Source organism: Nelusetta ayraudi, unplaced genomic scaffold (genome assembly GCF_046127955.1).
Source record: "Nelusetta ayraudi isolate G7.1 ecotype Tasmania unplaced genomic scaffold, CSIRO-AGI_Nayr_v1 ptg000023l, whole genome shotgun sequence".
NCBI classification, from domain to species: Eukaryota; Metazoa; Chordata; class Actinopteri; order Tetraodontiformes; family Monacanthidae; genus Nelusetta; species Nelusetta ayraudi.
In genome coordinates, this window is record NW_027466073.1 from 416,195 (window position 1) to 428,462 (window position 12,268).

Sequence of the window (12,268 nt, forward strand, 5' to 3'; positions counted from 1 at the left end):
GGTCCATTCTTCCAACTCTGCCAGCATCAGTTCCTGAAGATCAAGCTTCAGAATCCATTTGGGGTGATTCACTCCCAACTTTGCCGCAATTACAACTATCTCATCTTGCTTATATTTAATGAGGTCGGTTTTAATAGGAAAATAATTACATCGAACTCTGTCGCCATATTTATGGAAAAAAAAATTACTCTGCCAAAAATAAATAATTACCTTCCTCCGGGTCTGCTGTAATGGGTAAAATTATCCCTGACGGGATAATTAATGATGGTGGAGAACAGTGTGTGGTGGTGGAGAGGCTGGTCCTGGTGGTCCATGATGGTGGAGAACAGTGTGTGGTGGTGGAGAGGCTGGTCCTGGTGGTCCATGATGGTGGAGAACGGCGTGTGGTGGTGGAGAGGCTGGTCCTGGTGGTCCATGATGGTGGAGAACGGCGTGTGGTGGTGGAGAGGCTGGTCCTGGTGGTCCATGATGGTGGAGAACAGCGTGTGGTGGTGGAGAGGCTGGTCCTGGTGGTCCATGATGGTGGAGAACGGTGTGTGGTGGTGGAGAGGCTGGTCCTGGTGGTCCATGATGGTGGAGAACAGTGTGTGGTGGTGGAGAGGCTGGTCCTGGTGGTCCATGATGGTGGAGAACGGTGTGTGGTGGTGGAGAGGCTGGTCCTGGTGGTCCATGATGGTGGAGAATGGTGTGTGGTGGTGGAGAGGCTGGTCCTGGTGGTCCATGATGGTGGAGAACAGCGTGTGGTGGTGGAGAGGCTGGTCCTGGTGGTCCATGATGGTGGAGAACGGTGTGTGGTGGTGGAGAGGCTGGTCCTGGTGGTCCATGATGGTGGAGAACGGTGTGTGGTGGTGGAGAGGCTGGTCCTGGTGGTCCATGATGGTGGAGAACGGTGTGTGGTGGTGGAGAGGCTGGTCCTGGTGGTCCATGATGGTGGAGAACGGTGTGTGGTGGTGGAGAGGCTGGTCCTGGTGGTCCATGATGGTGGAGAACGGTGTGTGGTGGTGGAGAGGCTGGTCCTGGTGGTCCATGATGGTGGAGAACGGTGTGTGGTGGTGGAGAGGCTGGTCCTGGTGGTCCATGATGGTGGAGAACGGCGTGTGGTGGTGGAGAGGCTGGTCCTGGTGGTCCATGACGGACAACAGTTTGTTCAACGTCCTGTTCTCCACCACCACCGCTTCAAAGGTCTCCTGTTTGCAGGCACTGACAGAGCCAGCCTTCTTCTTAATCAGTTTGCTCAGTCTGCTAATGTCGCTGGCTGAGATGCTGGCTATATATAATCAATATAATCACACTGTACTGTTTTAATAGAGGTGTTCTATTCTATTCTATTCTATTCTATTCTATTCACTTCCTTCCCATTTCTGTGCTGACTCTTATTTTAACACCACATGACACAACTTCCGGTTTTGTACGTCTTATAAAACTCGATGGTTTGCATCCTGCCTACGAGCCCCCCCCCCCCCCCCTCCCTTCTCTTCCCCATTCGTCCGTCTTGCGATAGCAGGCAGCCACCCACACACACACACACTGTCTCGCTGCCTGCCTATCAATACCACTCGTTCCCCTCAACCATGTATGCTGTAAATTGTAATTTGCTGAAAAGGCTACACCAAGCCCGGGACTAGCTTCCTCTGATTTACCATGCAGGGGGAAAAGGTGATTTATGCATTATTTATCAGAGCGACTCCTAAAGTCGGCCGCCGGAGCCGCAGGGGTTTTTTCAAAGGAGCCTCTGGGGAGAATCTGGCAAATTAAAAGCAGCTTCATTTTCCCCCATTGCTTCAAACACAATAGATTAGAATAACGAGGGCACTCCAAGGTTTTTATTTTAGGTGTAAATTTCCCTGTTTGACTGGCAAATAAAATCAATATTTTGAATATTACTCTTTTTGGATTGAGGTTTCAACTTTTTTTTTTTATGATGATGATTCGTATTATTTTTGTATTAACTAAGTACCTGTGAAGATCCAGGCTAATGGTCTACCTGCTCGGCATTGCTGACTGACGCACCTCTAAACACCTCAGAGGGCCTGAACTGGGTATCAGCTGATGCCCTAGGTAGGTCATAGGTGTTCAACTCTGGCCCGTGGAGCAAATTTGAACCGCAGTATAATTATATTTGGCCCGAGCGGCAATCACTTCCAGAACTAACCCGCCGATATTACACAGGATGTGCTCTGCCCCATCAGGACAGGACATTCATTGTAGGATCTTATTATGGCTTAATAGTTTATTATTGTTATTTTATTTTTAAATGCACTATTAGGCTGTGGAAAAAAGATTCATGTTGAAATAAGTTGGCTGTAAATAAAAAAAAAGAGCCATGTGATTTTAATTTACATTTTATTTATTGTGAGGATTTTTTTTTATTTGATATTTGATATTGAATGTGTGCAATATAAAGTTATTCATAGTTTAGTATTTAGCTTTGCTTGATCCATCTTCATTTTGAAGCAAAACTTGTTCATAGAAAAAGGTTCACTGTTATATCTGGAGGAAGGTTTTGTTCAATAAATATCAATATTGGCCCGCGACTTTGTCCAAGTTTTACATCTTGGCCCGCAGTGTGTTTGACTTTTTGTTACTTGGCTGTGCTTTCTTCTTAGCTACAGCCAGAAGCTGCCCTTCTCTGCCTCCTTCGCCAGTTCTTTGATGGCTTTCGGACACGCTGCTCCTGTGAATCCCATGTCACAGAGCAGGGCAACCGTTGAGGACCCAACGAAGCCCTCACATCCCACTTCAACGGGGCATGTGATGGTTTTCCAGCCAGCCTCCCTTGCACTCTCCCGCCAGGTGTGCATATTTGGAACGTGTCCACTCCTTGGCAGCCTCCATGCCACCTCATCCCATGGGATCGTGAACTTCACCATTAGGACGGTCTTGTGATGTCGCGGGCCGTGCATTTCACCCCTGGGCCATCAGTGACGTCATATGTACTCCACCCACAATTAATATTCCTCATAATATCCTCAATATCACGCTAAGGTTTGAGAATCCAGACAAAATCACACAAACACATTCTATCACCTTCATATAGGGGACTTAGTCGAGCAAAGCTTAGTTCCTGGAGCATTTAAATCATAACTAAGACCAAGTAACTAAGGCCATTGATACTGTTAAAACTTCCTTTTTCAAGAGATTTCTCAACAAAGTCAAAATAAGTTCACCCAAACTAGACTCTTTAGCAGCTTTAACTCTTGTCCAATAAACCTTCTCCTTCAGGCGTCGTGGGTTTGCCCTGGTGGATCTCTGGGTTGAGTTGAGTAAGTCTGTAAGGTTCTCAGGATGTGTACCTGTGAAGTTCAGCAGAAAACCAGCTGGCAGGTCTCGGCATTGCAGACTCATGATCTGATTGGCTATCGCAACTAACTGTGTTCCGTTCACTTACAGCAGACAGGAGGAGCCTTCTATGTAGATTCTGCTGGCCTAAAGCAGATTTCATAGAACCTGACAACACAAGCTTAGCTGAAATATGATTGGATAGGAACTCTATCGTAATACACGACAATGAAAGCAACGTAATCAACAGGATATTACACGTGGTGAAAAGAACAGACTATTGAGAATAACTATTATCATATTTAAGGGAACATTTACTTTTAGACCAGCAGAGAAGGCCTTGCTGGCCCTGATGCCCCCCCCCACTGGTCTTGCATGGCTCTGACCAAATGACCAGATCAGGTCTGATTAATGTTTAAACTATCTGCCTGGGGAATTACAGTGGTCTCCCCAGGTCCACCCTCATGGTCCACTCACTGCTGGCTGAGAGGAGTCTTGGATCTTTGCTCTGGCACATGGGACGGGGGAGGGGAGGTCTTCTCCCCAGCTTTTGCAAACAGACTGGAAGGTCTCGCTGGAGCAGAGGGTCTGCTGTTAGCCTCCTGTCTGCATGACTCTGCCACCTCTGCCAGCTTCCTCGGCACCAGATCATGACGCCACCTGTAGCGACCTTGGGACAACACGGTCTTGCAGCCCGGCAGGATATGCTGGAGGTTCGCTTTGATAGTAATATTGATAATAATGATGGATTCGATTTATATTGCGCTTTTCTAGGCAATCAAAGCACCTCACATTGAAATCATTGTTCATTCACACCACATTCACACTGGTGGTGGTTGAGCTGCATGTGTGTAACAACAGCTGCATTGGGGCAGACTGACGAAAGCGTGGCAGCCAATCTGCGCCAAACAGCCCTTCGGACCACCACCCGACATTTACTCACATTTGTACGTCTCCACACCTCCGTGTGTGGAGGTGGAGAGGCTGGTGGTTGTAGTTGTCGATGATGGACAACAGTTTGTTCAACATCCTCCTCTCCACCACCACCGCCTCAAAGGTCTCCTCTGCATCCAGTTAGGTTAGATTTATAGAATACTTTTCTGAGCACTTAAAGCACTTTACATTGAAACCATTATGATAAAGAAATTGTTTAGACAACAGGCAGCAATATGTACAGTTTGCCGAGGAAAACGTCTGTTTAAAAATTGAATAAGGAGTCCCACAAGGCTCGTTTTTGAGGCTGAAATAGTTCATTTTGAACATTAATGACTTTTGCGAGGAATCAAAGATAATGCGTCTCATTTCATTTGCTGATGATACAAGCGTTCTTAGCTCAGGAGATGATTTAAAAATGTTAGCAGAGAGCATACAAAATGAGATGGTTGAACTCAAAAATGGTTTGATATAAACAAATGATTAATGATTAATGATTGAAATAGAAAAAAAAGGATGAAAATGTCTCACTGTCTATTAATGGCGCTGTAATTGAAAAAGTGTCAGAAATTCTTTTTTGGGTGTAATGGTGGATGATAAATTAACATGGAAACTAAAAATATCTCTGTTTTAAGTAAAGCAAAATATGTGTTGGATTACAAAGCAATGAGGATTTTATATTGTTCACTTGTTATGCCATATTGAAGTTTTTGTATGGAAGTATGGGACAACACTTGCATGAGTAACACAAATCCATTGGTTTTATTACAGAAAAGCAGGGATGGGAACTTATCACCTCAGACTTTTCTGGAAGCAAACTGTTTCAACAGGTCACACTGGAAGGAAGGATGGACCATATGGCTCACGGCCAAATAAGGACCTGCTTCCTCATTCACAAATAATGACAGTAACACCCAGGAACCCAAGGGGGAAGAATGGACAGCCAATCAAAGGACGACACTTGAGGAGTCAGATTGTCTGTGCATTTAAGGTCTTTCTTGGGAGAAAGGAGTCGGTCCGACTCCGGCGACGGCCAGGACTCGACTCCAGAGATCTCTCCATCAGATCTCTGTCCCAAATGTCTTGTGCTTCTTTTCAGATAAAATTGATTAGGATTTACTTGTCTCCTTTTCTTCATTAAACGAACATGCGGTTTGGTAACATGATATTAGATAAAGGAACCAAACCAACAAGATAGTGTACAATGTTGATTTCAGGCACCAAATTAGTTGTTTATAAAATCAGGACTCTTGAAATCCATAGAGATGACAGAATTAGCTACGCTGTTAGTTATATATAGAGCAAAAAGTGGACTGTTTGCTTTCCTATCACTGGATGACAATTACAAAAGGAAATGTAATTTCGCTTTACTTTAAAACAAATTTGTATTTCTCTTGTTGGTGTTAAAACATGGAATAGGAGAGTTATACAGTATAATAGCATGTGATAAAATCACTATTTATGGATTTGTTTGTTTTGTTTTTTGTCTTCGATGATGGCGACTCATCTGATGTAAGCAGGTAATTGTTTTAAGAAAGGAGCAGGTATTAAAACGTTTTTTTTCACCCTACTACTTTCCAATCACTTGATTGGAATGAATGAATAAATAAATTATTCATTGACACTGGTGGTGGTAACTGGTGGCGCCACAACTGCCGTGGGGCAGAGGCACAGCTCCTCGGACCACCGCTCAGGAGTGACTCACATTCGTGTGAGGCAATGTGGGTTAGAAGTGTCTTGCCCAAGGACACAAGGACAGACTGGGATTTGAACCGCCAATCTTTCGGTCATTGGACAACCCGCTCTACCTCCTGAACTACAGTCGTCCTATGGTACTGGTACCGCAACTGCAGAGTGGACAGCACTGACAGTACTGAACCACTGGTGGAGGCTTGGAGGACAAGGTGGGAGGGTGTCATAGGTGGATCTGATTAGGAAGCTGAGCCTGGCTTGGGGCTGAGTAACTGATGACATTTCAAAATGGAAATGATATGGACAAATATTTAAAAAAAGTATCAACACAGAGATGAATTAAGCAGGATAAACCTTTATTCTCTACCCCAGTAGTAAACAGGTTAAGTAGCTCGGACATTCATTTGCAAATCACTTCCACAGAAACAAAAATATAAATTAAACTCACCAGCAGTTAAACATTAGTAAAAAAGTGCAAATCACCTGGAAAGGCATGACATTAAAAATAAATAATAAAACACACTGGGGCTCTTGGCCCAATTAAGTAAAGACAAAAAAAAGAAAAAGAAAGAAAGAAAAAAAGAAATCACAGCAAGAAACAAGTTGGAATAAATTGTGTGTCATTTCGGATGGTGTGCATATCTGCTGAGCCTCAGTGCAGCTACAACAGAATCACAACAGATTCATCAAAATAACTGTTTTGGCACCGTCACAATGCTGCTACCACAATCAACCGAGGAGAAATACTTTTTTCATTTCGCAAGGCCTTTTCGCCAAAGGTTTTTGTTGCCTGCATTTTCAAGCGTCGTCGTTCTGTTGTTCTCTCTGCAACATGTTCTGCATGCAGTTGCGTGGCTGATGTTGACATCGATGAATGTGATACTGTTTGATTTCCCAGGAGATGAAGTCCTTGAGTGAAACGCAAAAGACGGAAATACGACTCAGTGTGGAGTTGAAATCACCTGACAGGTTGTAACATCGTGAATAAAGCAAGTAACGGAGCAAAACAACGGACCCAGTGTTTTGGTGGTTCTCACCACCGTGCATCATACCACCTTTCATTATTCTGACAATTATGATATTTAGAAAGAAAAAAATTACAAAAAAAAAAAATCCCTGTTTAGAACATTTCGATGATCTCCACAAAAGAAAATTAAAAAAAAATAATAAAAAAATCCTCTCACTGTCTCTGCGGCTCGACTTTTTTGAGCCCTTGTACTTCTAACACCGGAGTGAATTACGGGGAATCAAGCATAAATATTTGAGGTGTGACAGGAGGATTGGAGGATATCAAACAGAAACATTTTGGGGCAAATGAGGACCAATTTATGGGCCCTTAAAATGAGTCTGAGTGAAACTGTGTTCATGAAGGAGCCGGGTGAGGCAGGAGGCAGAGGAAGAGGAGCAGAAGACATTGAAGGCAATAAAAACATGGGGTGTTGCAGAGGGTGGATGGGGTGGGGGTGGGGTGGTGGGGGCAGAGGAGGGCAGAGTGGAATGCCCCCCCCCCCGCCCACGATGAAACTCTCTTGCATCACATGGCATCGAAGTGGAAACGGTGAGCTTCCTGCCTCTTCTCGCGGTCGTCTGCTTTCTGAAAACACAAAGACAACCAGTCAGTCGCCAATGGAAAATAAGCTCACCAGTAGTTGACCAGTGGGGAGTGTGCGCGTGTGTGTGTGTGTGTGTGCGTGTGCGCGTGAGGATGTCAATCCTACTGCCAAATGTCACTCGTCTTGGTTTATAACTTCAAAAAGTCATGTTTTGCCCCAACGATCAATATCTCCATGTACATGCCAGGTGTAAACTTCATCATTGCTGAGGCCTTCATCAGTAAGAGGCTGTTGGACATTCTGCTGACGATAGAGAAAGCTGAATCTACAGAACATAGCAAAACACCTTGGCTCGCTAACTGTCATCTCGGGTGTGTGCGTGTGTGTGTGTGCGTGTGTGTGTGTGTGTGTATGAGATGAAGATCTTTTTCTTCGGGCGTTTCTCACTAAAGGCCGACCAAGACCGATGCGGAGACTCTGATTTGAAAACAGGCTGCAACTACTTCCACGACAGGCTCCAACACATTTACATACAGCACATACTGCAAGTTGGCTCACGACTTTGATACGATTTGTGTCCTGTTTGTCGGACGGCGGTGCTAGGAGTGCGTGTCGACATTGCCGCTGGTAATGGTCGTGACGTGGACGTGATGGTCACAGCGTGCAAATATTGCGGCCGCGTTTGAAAATCCAGAAATAAACCCGTGTCAATACGAAATGGACAAATATAGCTCGCCGTGTCGGCAAAACAAAAAAAATGTATATATTTAAAAATTCAGACCGGTGGAATTGTGTAATTTTACAGTGTGAGATTAACGTCAATGTTCGGCAGATATCAGCGGCTCTTGTAACACATTTATAGAACCGCTTCATCCCAACCAAAGGGAGAACCAAGCAGATAATGAACTGAGAATAAACTGCGGGCCGCTGTCCTGGTATCCCCAACAACTCCACCTCCACCTCCACCTCCATCTGTGTTCTAATCATTTTTCGCATGTATCAGCCAATACTCCTGCAGGCCACTCCACACCTGGCAGGTAACAGACACTGAGCTTCCTTTCAATGGGCTGCTGTAGCAAAAGCAAAAGCACAGCCAAATACTCTGCTAGCCAATAAAAGAAAAGACCATCACAAAAAAAATGTTTGAAATTCGTCCTTTAGCCTCGTTATTTACCGTTCAATGTTTAACATCGTACCAAACACTAGCGTAGCATCGTCTCTGCTGTTATTTGACATCTTCAGTGTTTCGCTCAATTAATTCTGAGGTAAGAGAGTGCGGCGCAAAGCGTCCCACAGTCCCAGTCCCAGTCCCAGTCCCCCACATCTTCTGCACTCCTACCAGAGGACCAGGAGCTTTGAAGAGATAATGCCTTCCGCATATCGCTGTTCCCAGTCTGTGTTCATCACCTGGGCCGGTGTGATGGCTGGAGGAGGCTGCAGCGGTGGAGCTAAGCTGACAACGAGCCGACAGACGCACTCGGCCGCCATGTGAAAAGTACAAGTAGCGGAACAAGACCTGCATCTGCAGGAGGAATCAGGCCGGCAGCCGCAGCTCCACACACACTGCGTACGACTCTGCTGTTTGTGTTCAAACTGCGTTAATGACAAACCAATGAACAAAGAGTTGTTGAAACTCCTCCACACAGACACACAGACACACACACAGACACACACACAGACACACACGCACACACACACACACGCACACACACACACACACACACACTACTGTAGATGGTCCTTTACAGCAGCGGTCCCTAACCCCTGGGCCGCGGACGGGCACCAGTCTCAGGGTCATGAGATGGTACCGGGCCGCACAGAAAGAAGAAATCACTTACATGACTTCAATTCTATTTATTATCTGAGTCTGAACGAGGTTTTATTTTGAAAAATGATCAGATTCTCTCTCTCTCTCTTTTTTTTTTTTTTTTCATCAGTCTGTGGCTCAACTCTTGGTGCACAAGGACTTGACACGTCAATGCGCTTGTCTCTGTCATGTGGTACATTACCACTAAAATCAAACCCACAAGCTAGCTAGCTAGCAAAATGAGTGAAAACAAACGTCTTTGCAGAGTTTCTATGCAAAGGGATCACGTCTGGTTCTCCCACACCCACATTTCACTGCCCTGTCAGGTGATATGTGACACATAAAATCTATGAATCTTCGAATCAATCTGTAGACTCAAGTCAGTCACGTTCTGACGATGTAGATTTACCGCGGTATTCAGCTCTTTATTGAAATGCCTCTTAAAACAATGAAAAAAAATGGATGGAATAGAGTTATTTTATGACTATTAATAAAAGTTCTTCAAATTCGGCAGGCTAGATTAAAAAGCTTAACAGGCCACATATGGCCCCCGGGCCGTAGTTTGCCCACACCTTTGACAGTCGATCACCTGATATCGATCAATGTGACTTTTTTTCCTTCTCCGAGGGGCCGGTGTTGAGTGCAGATGGATTGATGTGATGTTCTTTACGACTGATAGCCGAACCACCGAGCTCCTGTTCAAGTCCCGCGCTAATTGACTATCTGGGGAACTGTACTGAATGTCTATCTGGAATGATCATTAAGCAGCAGCAGCAGCAGCAGCAGCCGCATTGATTGAGCCTTAAATGGCAGCGTGATGTGTCTCTGTCTGGATCCAGGTGGGGAGCTGCAGTGAGGCGCCGCTTTAAATACCAATGCCGCTCTGTGAAGGGAGGCTTCAGTACCCCCCCCCCCCCCCTCTCCAGATCCAGGACGTGCGTCGTCCTCGCACTCGGTGTGCAGTGTTTCTTTCTTCTGAACGTTTGAACCAGCCCGACCTCCCCCTTCACCCGGACTCGTTTTATTTTTCAGCAACTTTCATAAACAGAAGTTCAAAGGACAAGCGTCACGGCACCGACAGCAGTTATTTAACACTTGAATAAAATGTGAGGCGACTCAAGAGCTGCTGTCTCATTCTGTTTCTCCATTTAACCTTCATTCATTGTGAATGCAAGACGTCGGCTTTTTAACATTACGGCAAGCTGTCTTCTGGGGGCGCGAATGCGGTATTAGCGCGCGCTAACTGCCAGATTGTCACGCACAGTGCTGTCACAGTCTCATAGTATGAGTATGCACCAATGCTAACGTGTAAATGTAGCACTGTATTAAGAGTGCACAAAGCAGTAACAATGCTGCAACAGTAACACTAGCTAACGCCACTGTTAGCATCGCCGTTAGCCTCAGGTCCTAAAACAGCCTGAAGTCACAATGGAGGAAAAAGTCCAGAGAAGATCACGCACACCTGGATCGTGTCCTGTTAAAACTGACCTCGTTCAGGCGCTTTGCCTGTAAAAAACATTGTGGCCGTTGCAAATGAAGAACAACAGCAAACACAAAAGACGTCTTCTCTGACCTCGGCCTCCTGCTCCACCCTGAAATATCTTTAAGCTCCAGTTTCAGTCGCTTCATTCTGGTTGCACATCAGTGGGAAATATCCTTAGAAATTGCTCCCAAAGATTTGAAGGCGTTTCCCCCCCCCCCCATTTGAAACGTTCAACCATTGAGCTCTAAACATGTGGTGTGCAACATGGCAACAGGTCACACAGGGTGCATCGCTGGTCTGTTTGCTGCTTCTGGGAGGAAGAGTCTGCGTCGAAACGCTTCTTTCTTCATTAGTGAAACACGGGAGTTGGCGGCTTGGAGACAAAACCCCTGCAGCGGCAGCACCGACACTTGTGGGACTCATTGTATTTGGAGACGCTGTTGTTTTCTCTCAGGCTGATCAGCTGGGAAACTTTTCAGCTCCTTCATTAGAAAAAAAGAGCAGAAAGTGACGACTGGCAGAACGGCCTTCAAAGTGTTTGTGTGTGTGTGGGGGGGGATAATAAAAAAAGAGCGCGGCGGCTTCTCTGCCTGAGCGAACATGCCAGACTCGATTCATGTGAGAGAGAGAGAGAGAGAGAGAGAGAGGGAGAGAGAGAGAGAGATAGGGAGAGAGAGAGAGGGAGAGAGAGAGAGCGGGAGAAAGAGAGAGGGATAGAGAGAGAGCGGGAGAAAGAGAGAGGGATAGAGAGGGAGAGAGAGAGGGATAGAGAGGGAGAAAGAGAGAGAGAGAGAGATAGGGAGAGAGAGAGATAGAGAGGGAGAAAGAGAGATAGAGAGATAGAGAGGGAGAAAGAGAGAGAGAGATAGGGAGGGAGAGAGAGAGGGATAGAGAGGGAGAAAGAGAGAGAGAGAGAGATAGAGAGGGAGAAAGAGAGAGAGATAGGGAGAGAGAGAGATAGAGAGGGAGAAAGAGAGAGAGAGAGATAGAGAGGGAGAAAGAGAGAGAGAGATAGGGAGAGAGAGAGATAGAGAGGGAGAGAGAGAGGGATAGAGAGAGAGAGAGGGAGGGAGAGGGAGAAGAGAGAGAGATAGGGAGAGAGAGAGATAGAGAGGGAGAGAGAGAGGGATAGAGAGAGAGAGGGAGGGAGAGGGAGAAGAGAGAGAGAGAGCGGGAGAGAGAGAGAGAGGGAGAAAGAGAGAGAGAGAGAGAGGGAGAGAGAGAGAGAGAGGGAGGGAGAGGGAGAAGAGAGAGAGAGAGAGGGAGAAAGAGAGAGAGAGAGAGGGAGAAAGAGAGAGAGAGAAAGAAAGAGAGGGAGAGGGAGAGAGAGAGAGAGACAAACACTTCATCTGTGAAAAAGAAAAATAACGGTTTGCACACGAGTGTTTTGTCCTTTTTCTCTCTCTCTATTTTTTTTTAAAACGTTTTGTGCACATTCTCTCTGGGTGATGTGATCTCAACACTCACAGAGCTGCAGGACACCCCCACCCCACCCCCCCCAACCATCCAACTCCCCCGCTG

The 12,268-nt window shown here is 45.8% G+C and overlaps 1 protein-coding gene across 1 annotated transcript in view; it reads right to left on the reverse strand.

The window, feature by feature from the left end:
* Window positions 1-6,239: 6,239 nt before the first annotated feature.
* The window catches only part of itfg1 (integrin alpha FG-GAP repeat containing 1), a 134,282-nt gene continuing 128,253 nt past the window's right edge, over window positions 6,240-12,268 (reverse strand). The window contains exon 18 of the mRNA XM_076028423.1: window positions 6,240-7,498. Within this exon, the coding sequence (XP_075884538.1) occupies window positions 7,439-7,498 (60 nt within the window). The 3' untranslated portion in view covers window positions 6,240-7,438. The remainder of the gene's footprint in view (window positions 7,499-12,268) is intronic.